General features: G+C 35.2%; 3 protein-coding genes across 3 annotated transcripts; 1 reads left to right on the forward strand and 2 right to left on the reverse strand.

Moving 5' to 3' along the window:
• Positions 1–8,376: 8,376 nt before the first annotated feature.
• Positions 8,377–17,509, forward strand: LOC117332541 (leucine-rich repeat-containing protein 47-like). Its single transcript, XM_033891490.1, has 5 exons — positions 8,377–9,416; positions 11,372–11,488; positions 11,845–11,963; positions 13,126–13,228; positions 14,078–17,509. Exons 1-5 carry the CDS (start codon positions 8,433–8,435, stop codon positions 14,378–14,380), a joined length of 1,626 nt encoding a protein of 541 aa, XP_033747381.1. The 5' UTR covers positions 8,377–8,432; the 3' UTR covers positions 14,381–17,509.
• Positions 17,510–19,250: 1,741 nt separating this feature from the next.
• LOC117333321 lies at positions 19,251–21,400 on the reverse strand. The gene is made up of 2 exons (XM_033892563.1): positions 19,300–21,400; positions 19,251–19,263 (listed from the first exon to the last, which is right to left on the reverse strand). Exon 1 carries the CDS (start codon positions 20,295–20,297, stop codon positions 19,725–19,727), a length of 573 nt encoding a protein of 190 aa, XP_033748454.1. The 5' UTR covers positions 20,298–21,400; the 3' UTR covers positions 19,251–19,263; positions 19,300–19,724.
• LOC117333320 (protein unc-93 homolog A-like) lies at positions 21,151–25,363 on the reverse strand. The gene is made up of 4 exons (XM_033892562.1): positions 24,381–25,363; positions 23,382–23,661; positions 21,415–23,140; positions 21,151–21,164 (listed from the first exon to the last, which is right to left on the reverse strand). Exons 1-3 carry the CDS (start codon positions 25,269–25,271, stop codon positions 22,902–22,904), a joined length of 1,410 nt encoding a protein of 469 aa, XP_033748453.1. The 5' UTR covers positions 25,272–25,363; the 3' UTR covers positions 21,151–21,164; positions 21,415–22,901.
• Positions 25,364–25,434: the final 71 nt, after the last annotated feature.

The following is a 25,434-nucleotide window of genomic DNA, read 5'->3' on the forward strand; positions in this document are numbered from 1 at the left end:
ATCTCTACATTTAGCAATAGCACCATACATTGCTTTAATCCCCTTTTTATAAAGCTGCTTGATATTGAATTGTGTTAAACCAGTTTGGGTAAAATAAACCCCAAGATACTTAAATTCTTTGGTTATTTCTAGATTATATTCACCGTATATAAAATTCAGATCGTTAGGAATTCTTTTCCTTCCAAAAATCATTACTTTGGTTTTACTGGTATTAACTTTAAGATGCCAAAGTTTAGAATATTTCAAAAATATATTTAGCTGCTTTTGCAAGTCATCAGCATTTTCTGATAGTAAAATAGTGTCATCAGCATATAACAATACATATAATTTCAAATATATATGCAATTCTTGTTCTAATTTGTCACTTATATAAGACAAACCTTTACAATCATGTGACTTAATAAAATCTTCTAAATCGTTAAGAAATAGTGAAAATAAAAACGGGGATAGGTTATCGCCTTGCCGGACACCGGATGTACACAAAAATACATTTGAGAATACACCATCTTTACTTATTTTGGCCTTGATACCATTGTACATATTCTTAATAATCCGAAAGCATTTACCATCTATATTATTTATCAAAAGTTTATTCCAAAGACCAATTCGCCATACACTATCAAATGCCTTTTCAAAATCTATAAAGGCACAAAATAATTGCTTTTTAAAATGTTTAGATAACTCAATTAATGTATAGAGCGTGAAAATATGGTCAGTTGTGGAGTGGTTTCTTCGAAACCCTGCCTGATTTTCGAGAATGAGTTCAACATTATCAGCATATTTATTTAAACGTTCGTTAATTATAGCTATAAACAATTTACCCAGGCAACTAATCAAAGTAATAGGTCGGTAATTATGGGGATCATACAAACTACCATTATTTTTAAAAACAGGGATAATATTTCCCATAAGCCAGGATTCGGGCACATGACCAGTATTCAAAATATAATTGAATAATTCTACATATAATGGCATCAATAAATCAATAGTTGATTTGATATACTCGTTACATAGCATATCGTCACCAACAGCCTTATTATTTCTAAGCATTTTGACACAATTCATTATTTCATTCGGTAGTATTGGTTCATTGATAAAACCATTACCTTCAAGTGTAGAGAGCTCAGTGAGCTCATTGATAGTCAACACGTGATTATCTTCACCTTCAAAATTTTTGTTAAAACATGTCTTAAAAATTTTGAAAAGATCTTCAATATCAGCTTTACAACTACTTTTTTTGGAGCAGCCATTATTAATTATTTTCCAGTACTCCTTAGGATTTCTTGATCTCAGTGATCGGAGTTTATTTTTAATATATACCTTATGATTATTACATACATTTCCTCTCTGAGGTAATCATTACCAAACTTTTTATACAATCGCTTTGCTTTTCTGTAGTTTTGTCTAGCAGACTGACACTCTCTATTAAACCACGGTTTTTTAAATTTAAATGCATGTTTATTTACAGAGTTTGGTTTAGTGTATATAGTTTCAAATGCATGTTTGGCACCATCTATAAAAAGATTGCATATATCATCTACTATAGAGTCGATGAAATCATTGTTATCGTCAACAGTTATATGATTGTGTAATTTATTTACAAGTTTATTTATACAGGAGCTTTTTTCAGTTAGAAAATTTACAAAAACATCTTTCTGATCATCATTCCACTTTCTGGGTTTGCATGTATTATATCCAACATCTGTATCAAAGTGATCGCCTACGTTATTTGTTACACACAATAGTAGGCCTATATGTATCGGAGAATGTACGTCGGATAGTAGGGGAGAAAACTCGTTAATAGTAAATTCATCCACAATACTAAATGTATCAATATTACCTATACAGTAATCAATTACACTTACATTTTTGCATGTCGTATTTCCTATACCATTATCATCTCCCATTCGGCCATTGAGTATAAATATATTACAATGTTTACATAGCTCAATTAACCGCTTCCCATAATCATTATATAAAATATCTTTTGATGACCTTGTTCTAGGTACATTAATATCAATTAGATTATCAACATCTGAAAAATAGCCATAGTCACCGCTTTCGGGTTCAAAGAAATCTGGAAGATCCGCCGTCCTACCATTGAAATCCCCAAGCAGGCAAACATACTTGTTATTTTGTGTTTTGAAAGATAATAAATCATTTTCAACGTCATCAAAAAGGTCAGGTGAGGAATACTTGGAGCTACTGGGCGGGATATAGACGATTCCAAATAGCATATGCCCTTTGTGTTTAAAGACGTCCCGGCGCCTATTAAATCTTTAAACTGCTGAAACAATAGCGTAATTACTGCCGAGGTGTTCAGAGTACAACTGTAACGGTCATGATCAGTGCTGTCTATTAAATCGGATAAAACGCCAACTCAGTTACAGTAACATTTTATACGCACATGCGCAGCCCAACTTCCGGTGCTAATACACGTGGAAATGGCGTGGTTATCAATAAAAAGTAAGTAGGCCGATCAAACAGTATTTTATATATGTCCAATAAAAGGTAATGGTTCTGTTACGTTTTGTATGCAATCTGTGTTAAACTTAAACGGTTATTTGTTTTGACATTAATAACTTGTTATTTTGTGGAATTCCGTTTTATCGTTTACCTTTTGCAAACATGACTTGCACATCAGATCATTATTGAAGTGACTAAGTGAAAGAAACTTTGTCGTGACTGTATATCGGCAAAACTACACCAAATTAAAAGTGACATAACGAAACATTACATTTATATTTACATGTATTGACCAGTCTTTACACTGATCTGGTGAGCGACGGAGCGAAGTTATTATGATTATATAATGTTGACAAATATTGACCAAACTTTTCACCAAAAACGATAACTCGCTTAATTCGAACACTCGGATAACTCGAAGTTTTTTCGTGGTCCCGTCGACTTCGAGTTAACGAAGTTCCACTGTACATGTATGTTATATACTGTCCATGAATATCGACTCGTCTGCCAAGCAAAGGTCAACGCAACAGGTGCCTTTGATTGGATCATTTCTTCAGGTCTTATAAACAATCAGCATTAAATAAATACATTTACATTTATTTATTTATATATGTATTGTTTGTAAGGTTTTTTTCTCCTTCTTCTTCGTGATAATTAGATAGTTGCTGGTGTGGATAAATGTTTTATGCAGTTTTGTACAAGGCAGCGTATATGTTATCGGCCCTGTCATATCTTTAAAGCTTGCTATCATTATTTGATTTCTTGTTGTAAGGACATGCATATCTAGTCATCTATTTGAAAAGATCTTAGTTGATGTCAACATGCAGTTATCCTTTTTGTGTGTAGAGGTAAACATTGTATGCGGGTCGAAATTAGTACTAAACAATATATCATTGTAAAACATACAAATATATCTACAGTTTACTTCGGTAAAGAGTTAGTGTCTACCGAGCCTGTATTTTATTTCCTGGTAACCGACCACCCATTGGTTTTGTATACACAATAGATGTAGCACAAGCATATCATGAGTTCCAAGGCTAAAGCTACGTCTTATGCTAAAAACATAAAAATGTAATGCTCACCTTAGAACCGTAGAAGTGTCTGATGTTAACGAATTCGTCGTTGTGTATATCACGTCTAAGTACGGTACCTGTAATTAGGTCGATATTACGACCAGTTTACCGTTATGTATTCCAGTCACAAGAGCTATATTCAGTTCTCCTTTGAGTAGTGTGATCTTTTTAAATGTACTACACACATGTCTGTTGTGTACATATGAACAATATAATTGTTCTAGACCTTCAAATGAGTTAAGCTGTGATAACCAGTAACAGTCCAAGAGATCAAAGTCGATAGTCCGAGGCTAGTAAGGGCTGAGTTAACATTGTCTAATGATATAGTAATTTATTGTAATGTTGTATGTATGCCACCTTCTTCGAGAAGTATTAAATTGTTCATAGAACACGTTGCGCTTCTGGAATTTCTATATATGGTTTACTCTGAAAAGGGAAAGGTTATATTAATGGGAACATGAACGTTAAAATACTTGGTCCTAAGTCTATTTTCGTAGAAAACGAAAGGTCGAATCTTGTTTAATCGTTTTTCAAAGGGTGTAATATAATATCATTGAATGTGCATGCTAACTGTATCACACCAAATAATACTTTTCTCCCTCAGACTGGCAAATCAACACTTATCGACCATATCATAATGTACTGCGGCTATTTCAGAGGAATGCGATTTGAATCTTTCTGAGCATGTCCAAGTAATAAATGCCATAAATATGCCGGTCATTGTTACAAGTAATTATCAATGTACGGATAATTATACGAGGTTTAATTGGAAGAAAGCAAATTATAGTGCTTACAGAGCAGCTTTGAATAAAAATGTGTCTTGTATGGTGAAACCAATGAATACATAGAGAAATATCATTGTGAAATTTATCTGCAATATTGAAATCGTCCATAGAATCTATGCCAATGGTGAAGTACAAACGTTACTTAAAACCATACTGGTATGAGACTGAGTAGACAAAAATGGGTCAGTGAAGGTAGACCAAGAGGTGTGAACTCATGAAAAACGTTTCCAGGAAAAATCTTAGACAGGCTTTTGACAATTGTATGTCTAGCCAGTTATCAGAAATCGATCAATAAAGTGAAATAGATCAAAAAATGTGTTAAAGCAGCGAAATTCTCAGACGGAGTTTACATCAAATGGTGAAACGTTTAGAGATCCTAAGATTATTGTAAATAAATGGGCAACGCATTTTGAAAATATTTTCAAGAACGATTGCAATAGTTCATTTGACGAAGAATTCAAACAAACTGTTTCGGGTAAAGTTAGAGAGATTGATGGCATAATCTGTAATGAGGACAGGTTTTTACAAGAGCCTATCACTGTATCGGAAATCAAAAGTACTTGCAAAAAGTTAAAAGCAAATAAATCGGGAGGCCCAGACATTCTTGTCTAGGAACATTTAAAATTCGGGAACTTGTCGTTGTATATATTCACTTATCAAAATTATTTAATGCTGTCCTTAAGAATCAATAGATACCAACAAAGTGGAAAATGGCAACAATAATTACGTTGTATACAGGTAACAGTAAACCTAAAGATGATCCGAATAGCTACAGAGGATTAACTTTGTTACCGGCCATTTCCAAAGTCTTTGAAATGATTTTAGCTAAAAGATTAGAAGCAGTTATCAATTGCAATAACTTCCCGAATAGACAACAATCGGCGTATCAAAAAGGATTGTGTTAACGCCATTCAATTTACAGGAAAGTATACATTATAATTTAGAAAGAGAAGAAAATGTTTATGTAGCCTTCTTAGACAGCAACAAAGGCAATTGATAATGCATTGCATGATGGGTTACTGTACAAACTTAAAGATATCGGTATTAAATGTACTTCAAAGTCATGGCATATTCTAAAAGCAATATATACAGAAATAACAAGTTGTGTTTTATTTAATGGTTTGAATTCAAGATGGATCCGTATGGAGAGAGGGATTTTACAGGGGAGTGCGTTTTCGGCCAAGATGTTTCTTGTATTCATAAACAGTTTATAGACAAAATTGAAAAATGTGAAAATGGAGCACTTATTGTTGATTTAATAATAAACATACTAACACAAGCTGATGATATTAGTACATCACGTAAAAGCTTACAGAATATGCTCGAGATATGTGATTTGTAAAGTAAAAAGTGGCGTGTCACTTTTTCTGCTGTAAAAGGTAAAATAATGTGTTTCTCTAAAAAAGAAAGGATCGCAATCTTGAGGCGAAACTCTATCTCTACGAGCATCTTTTTCCACTGGTTAAAGAAAGAACTCATGTTGGTGTGATGTTAAACAATAATTTTAATGGTATCGAATCCACAGTACGTGCTTGTAATAAGCTTAGAATGGTGCCATGAGTTTAGTTAGAAGTGGAGCTCATTCATGTGCGTAAAATCCATTAACTACATTTGTATTTATAAAATAATTAAATCAAAAGTACATGCTTCGGCTCTTTATGGGTGTGAATTGTGTTGTCTTTCAAAAGGTGGACTTTTGTTGACATATATGGATACCAACATGTACAATAACGGGTTTACAAGTGATATCTTAATAATTCTAAAGAAATACGATTTATACAAGTTCTTACACGAATGCGTATCAGATGGAGTATTTACAGTGAAAAGTAAATGGAAAGCGAAGGTAAAATATAACGTACATTTATAGGAAGAAGAAGTATGGAGAGAGAGAATGATTAGTGGTCCTGATTTTCACAAATTTATAATAGTTCATGATAATTTATCTCCTCACATGTTTTGGAAATTATTAATAAAAATTCCCTCATAGTAGAGAAGCCATACCGAAAGCAATGTCAGTAATCATAATTTAAGAAAACCAGAGAAGGAAATATGTCAGAAGTGTGGTAAAATGCATAATTATCATGATTGATAGTGTTGTATTCAATTTTGTAGTCATATTATATACTGTACATGTACTTTACTTATATCAATTATCCTGTTTACGATCTTAACTGTGTTATTCTATTTATGTAATCTTCTTTTAAGGAGGAAATAAAGAGAATACCTTAATAATATCTTTTCGGTTGTCGATTTTATCTATACATATGACACTGATAATTGTATTTTAAGATCATGTTAAAATGTTAAGACATGTTAGAGCATAACGATAAATGGGTATTAAATATCAAGAACGAATTATATAGAATAGGCCTAGGCTATATATGGCAAACAGAAAATATTGACAATATTTCTTACATTGTAATTAAAGACATACTTTTAGATATTAACAGACAGAATTGCGCAGAACAAATAAAAACATCTTCAAAGGGATTTTATTATACGTCTTAACAATGAATATGGTATTCGGGGTTATTTGAGAAAACCATTAGTGAAAGTGAACTTTAAAAAAAATTACTAAAATTCGACTGTCAGCTCACGATTTAAATGTAGAAAAAGATCGTTATCAAAATATCCAGTGACACTTAAGAATGTGTACTGTATGTAATTTAAATGATGTCGAGGATGAATTTCATTTTATTCTAAAATGTCCATGTTATTCTGATATACGTAAGAAATATTTGAAAAGTTACTATCTTTTTTTTAAGTATGTTTAAACTGATGCAGTTATTTACCGGACAAAATACCAAAGAATTAGAAAAATTGGCCCAAATATATCAAAGCGGCAAATGAGTTTCATTAACGTAGTTATGCTCCCCGAGTATATTGTCGCTGGCACGTAGTTATTATTTTTTGATGTTGTCAATGTTATGTAAATTTATACAAATTCTTACACGAATACGTATCAGATGGAGTATTTACAGTGAAAAGTAAATGGAAAGCGAAAGTAAAATATAACGTACATTTATAGGAAGAAAATGTTATGCTCACCGAGTATATTGTCGCTGGCACGTAGTTATTATTTTTTGATGTTGTCAATGTTATCTAAATTTGTATATTGTGTATGTGTAGGATACTGATGAGTCGGAAGACTCAAAGTTAATAAAGAACTTGAACTTGATGTTTTTATCTACAAATAGTGTAGGTCCCATTTAATATCTTTCTTCTATATCAAGCATCTATATAAAATCGCATTTTTTTCATTGTAGGGCGATTCTCAACGAATTGTTTCTCAATTAAAGCAGAACTGATCAATGAGAATATCTCAATTAAGATTATTCAGATTGTTAGAAATACTAAAAACAGAAATAACGCAATTTCAAATGATAGATAGAAAGTGTGGAATTCTGAATAAATTTCCTTGCACACGAAAGAATGTTCGCACATTATGTAAGTACAAAGAGCTGTCATCTATAAATGAAATGTACTTTACAGCTTGGTTAAAACGTATATGATTTTTATTATCATTATTTTCTAATTCTTATTTATTTATTTATTTATTTATTTATTTATTTGTTTTATCTTAAATTATATAATATAATAATGTGTAAAACAGTGGCATTTATCATGTATTTAATAGCATGTACAACCATATGAGGACGTATTGGTATTGTGATATTATATAGTGTAACCCCCTTATCGGTTACGCATATATATGTCTTTGAATATGTTGAAGTCACTGTTAAAGTCCACAGTTAATTAATTTGTTGGTTCCATTTTAATTTGATTTTAATATCTAAATAGGCTGACTCACCTGGCTGGTATATAGATCCTATATGTGTAGCGTTGTTTTCCATGGTATATATAATTACCTTTACAATATTCGTATGTAAATTTACTAAATTTTATTCAAATATGTCCCTTTAATTTGTGCACATCCACCTTGTAGGTAGCCCTTATAATGTCACAAAAATAAGCAAAACTTTCAGTTCAACTTAACAGATATTAGTTAATGTTGCATTTGTCTGATAATGGTCCGGAATAGGTTATTATATCCGATTTTAATTTTATATACATCATCTCGATCAGACAGACGCTTGTAAAAATTGCAATGGCTAACACATGGCCTGAAGTACAGCTGGCAGCCTCTGAAAACCGCCGAGAACTCACTCTTCATGGACAGGAAATTAGTCGCAGGATCAAGGAAAGCGGTATTGATGAAGGCCTTTTCGATCTATCTCTGTTGAATTTTCTAGACATCTCAAAAACATGTCTTTCCGATGTTGGAAGTGGTGTCGGTCTCCTGACAAATCTCACAGACTTAGTATTGCACAACAACAACCTCACATCTGTACCGAACGAAATTACGAAGCTCACATTGCTGAAACTTTTGGATGTTTCAAACAATCAGATCACATCTTTTCCAGAAGACATTTCTTCTTTAACAAATTTGCAGACGTTGAATGTCTCCATGAATAAATTAACAGAGTTCCCAGCAGTGGGAGATCTAGGGGCTTTGCACATATTCAACATTTCACATAATCAGATGGAGGAACTGCCGGAAGGGATTTTTTCTTCAAGTCTTGTACACTTGAGTAAGATTATAGGAAATGATAATGTCATCACCGAGCTCTCCGGAGATATTGTTGATTTGGCCCATTTAAACACTCTAGATTTGTCAAACAACAAGCTACTCGAGGTCCCATCAGAAATGAGCGAATGTGCAAAACTCAAAGAACTTAATTTGAAAGGAAATAAATTCAAGGATAGAAGATTTGGTAAAATGGTTGACCAATGTGGTACCAAATCTGTCTTAGATTACCTAGCAACACAATTGAAGAAAGAACGGGAACAAGCAGGAAAGAAGGGGAAAGGGAAGAAAAAGAAAGGTGGAAAAAAAGAACAAGCAGAGGTCGAAGATATCATAAAGAACATGATAAATATTCTACACTTTGCTGGTGCAGCTGAGGCAGGATGCACTGTTCAGCTGAAGCCAGCAGTCCTGTCAGTTAGACAATATATTGTTTGCTGTATTGTCCGAGAGCTTGATTTTCAACAGTCGGTGAACCTGTTTAAAAACTTCATTACTTTACAGGTATATATATAAATCCTCAGTATATATACTGTCACTGAATGTGATTGATATGTTTTTTAATCTGATATGCCATGAGCATTCAGGGATTTTCCTAAAAGAGAAACAGGGTCTGTTAAAAGGACCCATTCCCCTAAAAAATCTTGTGAAATTCCCAATTTATCAATGAAACATACCCAATTTTGAAGTCACTTTTGAATGGTTAAGTATGTTTTATATACAAAGAACTATCTTAAGGCAGAGACATGTATACATAGAGATTGGTAACTCTCTATTTGCCCTTGTGTTAACATAGTGGCCCCTGACCTTCCCACAATCCTTTGCGGTCGCTCGGTTCAGTCTTCACTTGATGCCATATTAGAGAAATCGTGAAAACCAGACACATAATTATCGATAATTTCTATTTGAAATCATCACCAAGATCCAATTATGTGCTTTAATTTTATTAATATCAAAGTGCAGAAGTGTCATCAATATGAAATATATCACAATTTGCTGTCCAAGTGTTTGTATTTTGAGTATGAAAGTCAAGCACACCGCAGGAAAGATCGGCGGGAATCTCCAATTTTCGAAAAGTCCCTATGGGGTTTTCGAGAATACGGATAAATGACAACAATGTGCATGATAAACAAGACCACATTCCATAAGTATGATAGTTTTTGGTTAATGTGGTAACTTTTGTAGTGGCATAGATAAAACGATGTGCTTTTTGTGTGCGTTTAAAATTGACGATGTTTTGGTCTGACGTAATGGCTGCTTAATTACAAAACTTGGACATGTCGATATAGGACCCAATGGATTTTCGAAAATACGGATTAATGACAACAATGTGCATGATCAATAAGACTATATCCCATAAGTATGATAGTTTTTGGTTAATGTGGTAACTTTTGTAGTGGCCTAAATAAAGCGATGTGCTTTTCGTGTGCATTTAAAATTGACGATGTTTTGGTCTGACGTAATGGCGGATTAACCAGAACATGTCAAATAAGTTCCAGTACATCGATACACACATGCGCAAAGCCCGATTTACCTGTGCTTGCGTGTGTTTGATAGGGGACAGGGCGCTCTCGATAAGGGATATGCTTGAGTGGTCACGAATAAAGGGAGCCACCACTTGTACAGGGAAATAGCGATGTTACTTATCTCTCTATATATGTCTCTGATTAAGGCAATTTTGAAAAACAGCTACAGATAACAAAATGAAATCAAAAATATTATTAAGGCAATATTCATCAAAGAATAACTGAAATTTGTATGAATTTTACTATTTGTTGTTTTTCCCAATGTCACATTTTGTCGCATAAAAATTCCCAATCCAATGGATCCTGGACCCAGTTGAAAATTGTAGGAAAATCTCTGGCCTTAAGCTTAGGCGAGTGACGTGTAAATATTTGTAACAAGCTCAGTAAATTCCCTACATTACATAACCATGAATGTACGATTCTGTTTATAACATATATTTAATAGAACATAATTAAGTGAAATCTCAATTAAAGTTCTATAATTGAGAATCAAATTTAAACTAAGACGGTATGTTTTTTTCTACAGAGATAACTTTTTGACAATATATCATTATGGCTATTGTGATGTCATAAGTTATTTGTGACGTCACATATAGTTTTATTACACATATATATCAGGATGTTTATTACATGGCTGTAGTACATGAGATGCCATAGATCGGGCCAGTTAAGTGATGAATGATATTATCATGCATATATATATAACCATTGTTTCATACATTTTACAATTAACCATAGCACAAAAAAATGTTTAAATATTATTGTTTGATATTCCTGAACTTTTATCTAAGAGGACATATCATATCTACTGTTAATTTTTTATAGGACTGTTTGTCATCGATTTATCGGACACATGTCTTAAACTGAGCTGGTGTGTTGAATATTCATGCATGTATTACAGTTTTTCATGCATCTACTTTATTATGCTTCTAGACAAAGCTTCATGATGGAGTATGTCAGAAGAGGCAGGCTGCCACCATCGCTACACATGATCTGAAGAGTGTCAAGCGACCTCTAACCTATGAAGCTATGTTCCCACATGATTTAAAGGTAAGCATTACACCTAACAGTGGAATTTTATCAGACAACCAGCTCCATTTATCATACAATATGTCAAACCTTTTAGGATTTATAATCATTTACCAACTTTGTCTATCAACAATTCGTTTCAAGACAATTCTTTTGGTACAATTTTTCAATGGTTTATGCTTAGACAAAAAATTTATTGATTTGTACACGAATAGTATTGTATGTTAGTTCAATCTCACAGCTTGTTTACACGATTCAAATTGTTTTTCCTCTAAAATACTAGATACTCAATACTGTAAAAAAAATCTTTTATATATATATATATCTATATATCGAAAAGAAGATGTAATCTTGATATTTCTAATTTATGTTGTCAGATTGTGCCCCTGTTCAAGAAAAAAGAGGTAACAGGAGAAAAACTTGTGGCTGATCTTCGGAAGGAGGCAGAGGATTACAGGAGAGAGAAGAAAAGAAATACTCTGTCAGGGATTCATCAGTAAGGCATGAATAAATAACCTACCACATGCTAAATCTAAAGCATAAGTTATTGGGGAATAACTTTCATGTGTTTTACATAGGTTTTGTATTACTTACAATAATACTACATTTGTATTTCATACTTCTTAAACAACTCTTACCAGGAATATTTATGCAGTAACTAAAGGTCGAGCAAGGGAAGTGTATACATTAATATTTTTCTGTACTTCTACCTGAAGAATATTCGTTTTGATCAATAAGGGGAGACAATCCCTGCATTTTGCTATTTTTTTGTTTTTTTTTTTTGCATTCCCATTTTTAGTAGCTCATAAAGTGACACTTGGAAAAAAGTGTTCATGTTCTACATGTAAGTAATTGTAAACATTTCATGCGAAGACTTGATTTAAAGTATGTACAGTAAATCATATTAATGAATTAGGATATTTATTTATCAAACCTTACATCATGCTAATCAGCATATTATAATAACGAATCAAGCAATTACAGGCCCTTAAAGTTCAGCCCATTATGATCATGTTGGACTGTATCATGATAAACAGGATGTTTTTTATTTAATTTCTATAAAGAATATTTGGTACATTCAAAACAATATTATACAAATACAGATTTTGGTTGAGGGCAATCCATGGTTTACAGTTCTTACCTGGACAATATTGCCCTAGGCCAAAGGCCGAGGGGGATATAATTTAGGGAAGGTCCGTTAAACTATGGATTGACCAAAATTGAAGTCTGAATTTACTTTATAATATGTTTTGTATTAATTTTAAAACAAAACAAAAAAAACTGAAGAAAAATAATTAAAATACTTCATCACATCACCAGGAGGTCAATATAACGCTTTGCCAAGTTTTTTGGAATGTTATATCGACCTCTGCTAAAAATACATCTCAGCAGATATGACATAATTTCTATTTTTAGCAGGAGTCGATATACGATTCCACGGACCTGACAAAACATTATATTGACTCCTTGGTGATGTCATGGGGTATTTCCAAGGAAATAATTGATGCCATGTTATCTCATTAGGACCAATGAGTGATAGTGTTTCATACCAATCATATAATAATAAAATAAGTGGCACTTACTGTAATTGCATTATATACTGGATATTTCATATGATTGTTGTACAAAAAAATGCAAATATTGGTTTTTGTTTTCAGGTATCTGGATTTACTGAAAGACAAAGTACAATATCCATGTTTGTTAGATGGCGAGGGGGATGTCATCTCATTTCCACCTATCACAAACAGTGACAAGACTAAGGTAACAAGTTTAGTACCAAAGAAATGTTGGAATAGCAAGCTTAAGAATATGTACTATTTTTTTTTTAAATACGATAATTGTTTATGTTGTGGAAGAGTTTTTTAAGTGCATCACAATAAATTTATTTGCTTTAAAATTAAAAAAAAAATAGAAATTTTTGACATGATTTCTGAACAACTTTATAGTTTGTTAAATGTACTCTTAATTTGTACTCTATTGGCTATTGATGCAGCCGTTCTTGTAGGTTTATCCTCATATTATAGGGGAAAAAATAATTTCATTAGGGAGTTCTTTCATGAATTTGATTTTAAAATGTACAGTTATAATCTTATGCAAAATTTTGATGTTAACATTTCATTTATGTGCTGTTTTAAATTAAAAACAAAACAAAAAAAATTAAAACAGAACAAAAGAACTTCTTTCTGTTTATCTTCTACCCCCATTACCCCAACCCCAATATTGTAATTATGGGAAAATTTGAATATCAACAAGCCTGTAATATCAGTAAAGGTGACCTATTGTTTTCAGATGTAAACAGGTCTCGCATGACAACACTGAGGTCCCTTTTCATATAATGATACACTTACTGTACCCTTCTGAAACACAAAGTCTCATTCCTGTTAAAGTTTATCCATGGTTTCAGTGTTATTTATAGTGTAGTTGAATTATCATGCATGACTACTTTGGAATACAGGTCATAAAGTCTCACAGGTTTTATGACATAGGATTAAGATTTCTTTCACATGTTGTTGTCTTGTTTTTGTTATTTCCCAAAAGCAGGCAAATTGATAAAGAAGTCTTTATATCTAAACAAAAAAAATGTATGTTTTACTTTTATCATTTGTTTAGATCTCCAAAGAAACAACTGAGTTGTTTATAGAGGTGACCAGTTCCATGAGCTTGGACGTGTGTAAGAAGGCGATGGATGAACTGTTACTGAAGATGCTGGAATTGGGTTGTGGAGCCAGAGCCAGTAAGGGGGGTGGTGATGAGGCTAGTGCCAGGCCCGAGGCTGACAACAGCTCTCCCAAGCGGCTAGTGGTGGAACAGGTCCGCATATTGGACTCTGACACTTCTATGAAAGTTGTATACCCATCGCGTGCAGACCTCCCATATGATTCTATTGATGTTATCAGAAGCTATGATGATTGAAGGTAGCTAAGCTTTCAGAGGGCTTGACAGACCGTTGTTGGGATTACAACAAAACATTTTTAGGTCATTGAGAAAATAGATCATAAATTTAAAAAAAAAAAAAAGGAAATTGTTGGACAGCTTGTGTTTATATTAGGAATGTTAGTCTTGTACTGACTATTGGTAGAACATCTTCTTTAAAATATATATTTTACTATAGCTAAAACTTTCAAAGTATCTTGGTTACAATTTCTAATAAACAATAGTTATTAATTTTGGTTTGCACGTTTGCCATATAAATTGAAATGGACAATTAAAGTTGACAATTTCAATGATTACTCAAGAAAACAGAAAAGAAAGCGAAGAAAATATTAACATCAGAAATTATTTTGCTTGACAATTCAGGGTTACACATTGATGTTTTTCAATAATCAAGTTTAACACATGACCTTTTTATAGAAGTATTTTATAAATGCCATTCAAATTCAGTGTCATGTATGATTTATTGAAAATATGTAAATTCATGAAAACTATTTCTCCATAATGCATTTATAATGGAAGTCGACTACCTGTGGGAGTAAAGTGGAACTTGCTCTGTTTGTATAATAGAGTTGCTATTTTGTATGTTAATGCAAAATAGCAATAAATAGTACAACTTAATATAGAAAACACTACAATGTTTACTTTAATTATTTTTACTGAGTAATCATTTCGCAGGCCATTGACATGGTCACGACCAGTTATTCAGTGAAATAATATGACACAGGTAAATATTATCGGTGAACTAATCTGTGTTGAAGACTACGTGTATTGTCATATTGTACCATCTTTAGCTGACTTGGTAGCCTCCAATCATCCGAGGTTATCTTGATGATTATAATTGTTCAGAACAGATTATACGTAAAGATGATGAATGATTTGGCAAATTTTACATCTGAACAATAATCACATCACACGTCACACCAAGACCATACTTTCTAACCAGTTGTTAGTTGTGATATACTGTATCACCAATAACATGGCAAACACTTTGTAAATAGATCGGCATCAATTTTCAGAAAATTCAGATATTCCCCTATAGCCCTGTCATAAAATTTTAGCTTGTTAAAATTGTATTCTTTCGTGTTAAATGAAAGTTGCAATTTTTTTTTATTTGTGAAAATTATTGGCTATAGAGTCTATCTGTATCACATGGATAAGAAAACAATTCTTAGGAAGGATAGATAAATTCTTTAATGGATAAATATTGTTTAATGAGATGTTGACCCATTATGCAATGAAAAACATGTGTTCTGACCGAATTCTTCCCATGCAAAATAACCTGTTAATGTTTTTATGTTAAATGTTTCTCGATAATTGGTTACAGTTGTTGTTAAGTACCTTGTAAGCACAGAGTTTATGTGAAAAATAAAGTGCTATTAAATGAAATATTGATTGCCGTAATTTCTTTTGGTTAAACATATACATGTTGATAACAATAGGTGATACTATAGATGTAGTCCGCTCGAGTTGTATGCATTTATACATTGTAGCAGTGTCATAGAAAAAACAATGTAATATACAATGTAATACACATTGTATAGTGTTATATTATACACATTAAATTTTGTATAATACCATCATCACCTAAGATTATAAAACCATTACCATTGTCACAGTAATTAATTTGAATTGTTTCAATATTTTGCCCTCTAATTCGGGAACTATTTATGAAGACTAATCTCAAAAATGGGTTTGGGTTTGGCTGTTTATATTTGGAGCTCTTGAAGCCAATATGTAAAGTATTTTAAAACAATTCCTTTACTTATTGTCTATTTTCTGATAGGGGATTTGTAGCATAGAAATGGTTATGATCCTTTTTTCAATTAGCATTTTGATAGAAACATTTCATATTGAAATTTGCTTAATTGTAAACATTGTTTTATAATTAAAAACAATGATATACATTTTGCAGGTTTAGGGTACAAAGTTTACACTTAAATTGAATGTCTTTCATTTAATGTAGGCTGCTCAGTTTATTTTCAAAATGTCTTGAAAAAAGTAAAGAGGTGTTTTCTTGTATGAAAAAATGTTTGGACTATAAGTTGTTTTATTTAGATTTGTATTATAGTACATTTAACTCATTGCTTTCGTGTTTGTTATGAAACAGCAAATACGACTTCAATGAATATTGTTGTATGCATTATTGTTATGTTATTGTTGCAAGTTTAAGTTGCTTACTACGAACATTTGTACAAACAAAATATTTGAAAGCTCCAAACCACAAAAGAAACTACATACAAGCATCTCTTGTTATATAGTAAGTAATTCTATTGAGGAATTGATTGTTGTAAGGATAAGGCATTTCTTAAAAACACAGAAAGGTTTGTTAACATATTATTCTGATTATGTATAAAAAATAATTATATATATGAATCAATATTACGATATATGTAAATGATTCTGTTCATTGTCGTTAACTATTTCTTTCTATCTTGGCAAACTATTTCATTAATGCCTTTTATTGCATCATTTAACTATCATTATCCAATACTAAATGACTCATAGTACAATGTAATGGTATATTTTCTTTCAAGGCTATTGAAACACTTAACTATTTCTTGATATCAAAATTTTTGTTTTAAATGAGAAAAACGGGCAATTGCTTTGAAATGTCAATGGATTATGTGGATAGAATTGGCATTCATACCCACAGTGTCTTGACATGTTCCTACGACCCAGGATGAAAATAATAACCCCGGGGTTCAACCCCCAAATCACTGAAATATCACACGATAACCCCAGGGTCCGACCCCTAGATCACTTATTGACTTATTCTGGGTCAAAGGAACTTGTCAAACCTCAGTGTTGATACCTATATTATATTGGCATCAATTTGAATCATTAACCAGTAATTCAAATGTTAGTCAACCAATTTTCATGAATCCGGAGCCTCTTGTTAATACATGCTTCAGCTTATTTATTCTATCAGGATGGTCAGCTGTCATGCTCAGTATGATAGACAAGATCAGAATACTTAATGAAATAGGAATTAATGATTTCTATCAGGAATCAACATAACAACTTTCGTGCATTAAGTCTCATATTTATTTTTGTTTTTCATTATAACAAAAGTGTCACATAGCAAAATAAAAATATTTTCAAAGTAAATATGCTGTTTTGTTACTCTTAATCTGCCAGGTTTAAATTCTTACTAGTATGTGTAGCAAAAATACGTACAATGTAACTTCAATATGCCTACACCTTATACTGTAGGCATATTGATGCTTTAAATACTTCTTCAGACCAATTTTGATTTTCTCGACTTCCCTTCAAAACACTTGATTAGTACATCTTTAAATTCATTACATGACATACACTGACTCTTCCTTCATATTACAGTGCTATACAATTTTACGTCTTCCGTACTATCACATGAACAGCCACACTGTTAAAGAGATATATATTAACTGCTTAAATGTCTTGACCTCCAGTATGAAATTAACATAGTTTCGAGGAATGCCTGTTGATGAAGACCATGGAAAGGGATAATGATCACATTATATTTACCATTGTATGGCACTGCCACTATATAACCCTACCAATTCAGTTGCGAGTTCACCAGCTTATGAACTGCCAACTGAAATTTGAATTTGAAAATTAAAAAAAAAATCGCACGACAAATAAAAAATCGCAGATGGTAAATATAAGCATTGAACGGCTTTCAGTTTGCTAGCGCGCTTCATGGAATTTGCCTCTGTCCAGTTGGCATTCATATTGACTATGAAAACCTTCATTGTCAAAGCAAATCTACTACTGTCTACAACCTTCATTTTCAAAGCAAAACTACGACTATCTACATCTTTCATTGTCCAGGCAAATCTATGACTCTCAACATTTACATTGTCCAGGCAAAAGTATGACTGTGTACAACTTTGATTGTCCAGGCAAAACTATGACTATCTACATCTTTCATTGTCCAGGCAAATCTATGACTCTCAACATTTACATTGTCCAGGCAAAAGTATGACTGTGTACAACTTTGATTGTCCAGGCAAAACTATGACTATCTACATCTTTTATTGTACAGGCAAAACTACGACTATCTACATCTTTCATTGTCTAGGCAAAACTATGACTGTTTTCAACTTTCATTATCCTGGTCAATATACGACCCTGTACAACCTTCACTGTACAGTAAACACTACGATTGTTTACTGCCTTAGTTGTCCTGGCAAAACTACAATATATAGCTTTCATTTTCCATGCCTATATACGGCTGTTTTCATTGTTCTCTACAGCTTTTATCTTTAAAGCCAAACTATGAGCGTCGTCATTGTCCTAGTCAAACAATGGCCGACAAACTACGACTGGCTACCTACCCTTCATTGTTCAGGTCAATCTACGACTGGCTACCTACCCTTCATTATCCAGGTCAAACTACGACTGTCTACAACCTTAATTGTCCAGGTCAAACTACGACTGGCTATAGCCTTCATTGTCCAGGTCAAACTACGACTGTCTACAACCTTCATTGTCCAGGTCAAACTACGACTGGCTACCTACCCTTCATTGTCCAGGTCAAACTACGACTGTCTACAACCTTCATTTTCCAGGTCAAACTACGACTACCTACCCTTCATTGTCCAGGTCAAACTACGACTGTCTACAACCTTCATTGTCCAGGTCAAACTACGACTACCTACCCTTCATTGTCCAGGTCAAACTACGACTGTCTACAACCTTCATTGTCCAGGTCAAACTACGACTGTCTACAACCTTCATTGTCCAGGTCAAACTACGACTGTCTACAACCTTCATTGTCCAGGTCAAACTACGACTGTCTACAACCTTCATTGTCCAGGTCAAACTACGACTGTCTACAACCTTCATTGTCCAGGTCAATCTACGACTGGCTACCTACCCTTCATTATCCAGGTCAAACTACGACTGTCTACAACCTTCATTGTCCAGGTCAAACTACGACTGTCTACAACCTTCATTGTCCAGGTCAGACTACGACTGTCTACAACCTTCATTGTCCAGGGCTATATCCTTCATTGTCCAGGTCAATCTACGACTGGCTATATAGCCTCCATTGTCCAGGTCAAACTACGACTGTCTACAACCTTCATTGTCCAGGTCAAACTACGACTGGCTACAACCTTCATTGTCCAGGTCAAACTACGACTGTCTACAACTTTCATTTTCCAGGTCAAACTACGACTACCTACCCTTCATTGTCCAGGTCAAACTACGACTGTCTACAACCTTCATTGTCCAGGTCAAACTACGACTACCTACCCTTCATTGTCCAGGTCAAACTACGACTGTCTACAACCTTCATTGTCCAGGTCAAACTACGACTGTCTACAACTTTCATTGTCTAGGTCAAACTACGACTGTCTACAACTTTCATTGCCCAGGTCAAACTACGACTGTCTACAACTTTCATTGTCCAGGTCAAACTACGACTGTCTACAACCTTCATTGTCCAGGTCAAACTACGACTGTCTACAACCTTCATTGTCCAGGTCAAACTACGACTGTCTACAACCTTCATTGCCCAGGTCAAACTACGACTGTCTACAACTTTCATTGTCCAGGTCAAACTACGACTGTCTACAACTTTCATTGTCCAGGTCAAACTACGACTGTCTACAACCTTCATTGTCCAGGTCAAACTACGACTGTCTACAACCTTCATTGTCCAGGTCAAACTACGACTGTCTACAACCTTCATTGTCCAGGTCAAACTACGACTGTCTACAACCTTCATTGTCCAGGTCAAACTACGACTGTCTACAACTTTCATTGTCCAGGTCAAACTACGACTGTCTACAACTTTCATTGCCCAGGTCAAACTACGACTGTCTACAACTTTCATTGTCCAGGTCAAACTACGACTGTCTACAACTTTCATTGTCCAGGTCAAATTACGACTGTCTACAACCTTCATTGTCCAGGTCAAACTACGACTGTCTACAACTTTATTGTCCAGGTCAAACTACGACTGTCTACAACCTTCATTGTCCAGGTCAAACTACGACTGTCTACAACCTTCATTGTCCAGGTCAAACTACGACTGTCTACAACCTTCATTGTCCAGGTCAAACTACGACTGTCTACAACTTTCATTGTACAGGTCAAACTACGACTGTCTACAACCTTCATTGTCCAGGTCAAACTACGACTGTCTACAACCTTCATTGTCCAGGTCAAACTACGACTGTCTACAACCTTCATTGTCCAGGTCAAACTACGACTGTATACAACCTTCATTGTCCAGGTCAAACTACGACTGGCTACCTACCCTTCATTGTTCAGGTCAATCTACGACTGGCTACCTACCCTTCATTGTCCAGGTCAAACTACGACTGTCTACAACCTTCATTGTCCAGGTCAAACTACGACTGGCTACCTACCCTTCATTGTCCAGGTCAAACTACGACTGTCTACAACCTTCATTGTCCAGGACAAACTACGTGTTTTTGCAGACTTCATTGTCCAGCCGAATCTACGACTGTCTACAACTTTCATTGTCCAGGTCAAACTACGACTGTCTACAACTTTCATTGTCCAGGTCAAACTACGACTGTCTACAACCTTCATTGTCCAGGTCAAACTACGACTGTCTACAACCTTCATTGTCCAGGTCAAACTACGACTGTCTACAACCTTCATTGTCCAGGTCAAACTACGACTGGCTACCTACCCTTCATTGTCCAGGTCAAACTACGACTATCTACAACCTTCATTGTCCAGGTCAAACTACGACTATCTACAACCTTCATTGTCCAGGTCAAACTACGACTGGCTACCTACCCTTCATTGTCCATGTCAAACTACGACTGTCTACAACCTTCATTGTCCAGGACAAACTACGTGTTTTTGCAGACTTCATTGTCCAGCCGAATCTACGACTGTCTACAACTTTCATTGTCCAGGCAAAACTACGACTGTTTTTAACTTTTGTTGTCCATATCAAACTATGACTGTTTACATACTTTATTAACCAGGCATAGTTACGACCGTCTACAACCTCCAATGCTCAGGCCAGACTACGACTGCACCACCTTCATTGTCCAGGTCAAACTACGACTGTCTACAACCTTCATTGTCCAGGTCAAACTACGACTGGCTACCTACCCTTCATTGTCCAGGTCAAACTACGACTATCTACAACCTTCATTGTCCAGGTCAAACTACGACTATCTACAACCTTCATTGTCCAGGTCAAACTACGACTGGCTACCTACCCTTCATTGTCCATGTCAAACTACGACTGTCTACAACCTTCATTGTCCAGGTCAAACTACGACTGGCTACCTACCCTTCATTGTCCAGGTCAAACTACGACTATCTACAACCTTCATTGTCCAGGTCAAACTACGACTGTCTACAACTTTCATTGTCCAGGTCAAACTACGACTGTCTACAACCTTCATTGTCCAGGTCAAACTACGACTGTTTACAACCTTCATTGTCCAGGTCAAACTACGACTGTCTACAACCTTCATTGTCCAGGTCAAACTACGACTGGCTACCTACCCTTCATTGTCCAGGTCAAACTACGACTATCTACAACCTTCATTGTCCAGGTCAAACTACGACTATCTACAACCTTCATTGTCCAGGTCAAACTACGACTGGCTACCTACCCTTCATTGTCCATGTCAAACTACGACTGTCTACAACCTTCATTGTCCAGGACAAACTACGTGTTTTTGCAGACTTCATTGTCCAGCCGAATCTACGACTGTCTACAACTTTCATTGTCCAGGCAAAACTACGACTGTTTTTAACTTTTGTTGTCCATATCAAACTATGACTGTTTACATACTTTATTAACCAGGCATAGTTACGACCGTCTACAACCTCCAATGCTCAGGCCAGACTACGACTGCACCACCTTCATTGTCCAGGTCAGCTGCAACCAACGACTGCCCACAGTCTTCATTGCTCAAACCAAACTACGACCGTCTACAGTCTTCATTATCTTTTCCAAACTACGACCCACGACTGTCTACAACCTTCATTGTCCAGGCCTTACTACGTCTGTATACAACCTTCAGTGTCCTGTTTTTCTGCAACCGAGAATTGTCTCAATGCGATATGTAGATAAATTGCATACTGATTAAATTGAGTGTGGTATTTCATTCCCCAAATGTTATTATTTCAATGGACCTACTATCACATAAATATGTTTATGACACAGTAGGTCCGTCATACACGCACACATCTCCAACACCAAGCTTGAGTTTGCTTGAGAGCTAGACATTATTTTCATACTTCAGGTAAATATCGTGGTTCTGGTACAATAACTATTTTTGCCATACCTAATTAGGTAATGTCATGGATTTCAATGATGCGTGAGGAGACCATGGTTGTCCGGTAATGTGATAGACATTGGAAGTCGTTAGGTGACCGTTATTGCCATATACGCCGAGGTAAATGACATGGAGCTTGGTAGTAGAATAGTGAGATACCCATTAGTGTCATACATTAGAAAATTAATGCCTGGTGTCTTTTTGACGAGTTTGAGACGGCGTCCCTCTGGTTATCAGTAACCTGGCGATTTCATCTGGATGTCGTAGCTGCTGGCCTGTTTGCGCAACCGGATCTCGACCACAGCAACCAACACCACGGACAGTGTGACAAAGCCAGCAGCAAGGTACAGTTTGATGTACTCGCAAAGGTGTATACTGTACAAATAGGCCACTGTGAAACCCATGGCCTGAAACAGTCGCAAGTTAGCGAACGCTGGTTCCTGTTTGTCTTTGAAGGCGACACCTACAAGAGCTAAACAAATATCCCATATCGTCAAACAAAGCAATTTAGTTTAACTGTCCAGAATTACCACAACAATTTACGGTTACTCTAGGTCAACGTAAACTCATTTTAACACATCGAGGTTAAAATAACAGTTCTTGAATTATGAGATATCAAAATATCTTGCTGTTACTTTGAGTTTGTTAAATTCCCCTATTTTAATTAGGGGTAAAAAAAGCTCTTAAAATATATCACTCAAACCGTAACTTACTTGCACTTTGAGTTTGCCAAATGGAATCCGCCAGCCCCCATATTCCAGGAAACACAAAAAACAGTATAGTTTGTTTGATGGAAGGCTGATCCGGAACCGCCCAGAATCTGAGGCCCGCCAGGACGCCAAGGTTCAGTAGGAAGGCAACCAATAGCAACGAGCCCCGACCGACGTACTTGGCTAAGGTTCCGCTCAGGGGGGAACCTATCGTGTTGAATACTCCAAAACATATCATTGTGTATCCTACCCACTCCACTCCGAGTCGACAGGCCACGAACGACTAGGAAACAAGATGGCGAGTTGTTACTACTCTTGGGCAATGGTCTAATCAATGGTCTCTAAGACAGTTATCAGGTGAACTATTTTTTTAAAGAAAATCATCTTACATCAGCATATGGCTGTACGTTCATCATTTATTTTTGTTAATTTCTTTCCGTCTTTTAAATTTCTGCACGGCTTTGGAGTACCACGTATGCTGACAGCTCTATTCGACAGTAATATGCTATCGGCTAAGTTAATTGGATTCGATCTCTTGACCAATCAGGTACTCTAAAGCTGAGGTACAACTAAAGAGGTGAAGATCCTATAACTGAAAAACGGTTTATTTCACCACGTTTACGTCACGTCTATGCAACAAATATCGTAAGACGCGTTTAATAAATCGATTGTGACGTCATGAATTAATGACGTGATGACGTCACATGACTGTTTGAGTTATGTGATCAATAGAACATCTGAAATTTATTAAATCAATCTGATTAAAATCATACCTTGACCTGTGCTCCATTTCCATAAACTACACTCCACCTTTTTTGAGCTCCATTTCCGCACACTGCTCTCCACCAGGCAGAGTTTAGTTTACGGAAATGGAGCGCAGATCAAGGCGGAGGGTATTTTACGGAAATGGAGCGCTGATCAAGATATGATTTTAATCCGATTGTTATTAAATGAGTTCAATAACTGTATAACTTATGACCGTTTAAATAATATACGTGTTACCTTTGTGTACTCGGCGTACATAACCACCTGTTCCAAACCAGTGTAGAGACTGAAGGGTACTAACAACGCCATATTCATGTCCGTACCGAGCAGCTTAACAGTCGACAACAGTAACTTGCCTATACTTTCCTGGTTCGTTTTCTTCTTCAGTGGCCTAAGGAAAAATAATGTAATGAACAGGCCAATGATGGTTAGTCCCATATAAATACTGATAAGGATATATATTATTGTAGTCTCTGGTAGAGCTGGTATGGACATATTTGTTGGACACTCTTCAGCTCCACACACTAAAGTGATATTGGGCAGTGGAGGTTGTTTATGGCCGTACTGAAGAACGGCAGACGAGATGAGATTTCCCCAGATCTGTGTACTCTGAAATGCCATGCAAAATATTCCAAAAAACCTACTAAGTACACTATCGAACGACTCTCCAGTTATTTCAGAAAACTGCATTGCGGCATTTGCAACATAAATACCCTGAGCAGTCCACATAATACCAGTTGATAATCCCTCAATAGCCGCAGCCGGAATCAAAATGTAGTTTTTGGGGTAGTAGTTCCCCCCTATAAAAACACACAGGCATACCCATGATATTAGGAGTGCCCCCTTTGGACCGATGTAGTTTAGGATGGCAGGCGCCAGCAGACATGACACAAGACCTCCCCCTGTCAAAGCCGCCAACGAATATGTCCCAACTTCCGGGTTTAAACTACTTTCAAGATTCTGTAGTCCCGAATAGGCTGTGAAAGTGAACATCCATATGGTACTGATGACAGCTAGCACCTTGTAGCAATCTCTCTTAGATTTGTTACTTTCATCCTCATCTAGATCCACAAGTCCCTCCTTGTCATCTGTTGTCATGGTAATACGGTCCAGAATAACATCCCCCATTGTCACTGTACTTTGTTAGACAAAATCCGTGCAACATTAATTTAAATCTATTTCATTTTTTTAAAGATTGACTCTGGTCAGTGGTCAAGCATGTTGATGCGTCATCTTAATAGTGACCGCGGTAATCAGCTGACACTGATAGCATGACACACTCGTCCATATG

This window comes from Pecten maximus, chromosome 8 (assembly GCF_902652985.1).
Source record: "Pecten maximus chromosome 8, xPecMax1.1, whole genome shotgun sequence".
Lineage (NCBI taxonomy): Eukaryota > Metazoa > Mollusca > Bivalvia > Pectinida > Pectinidae > Pecten > Pecten maximus.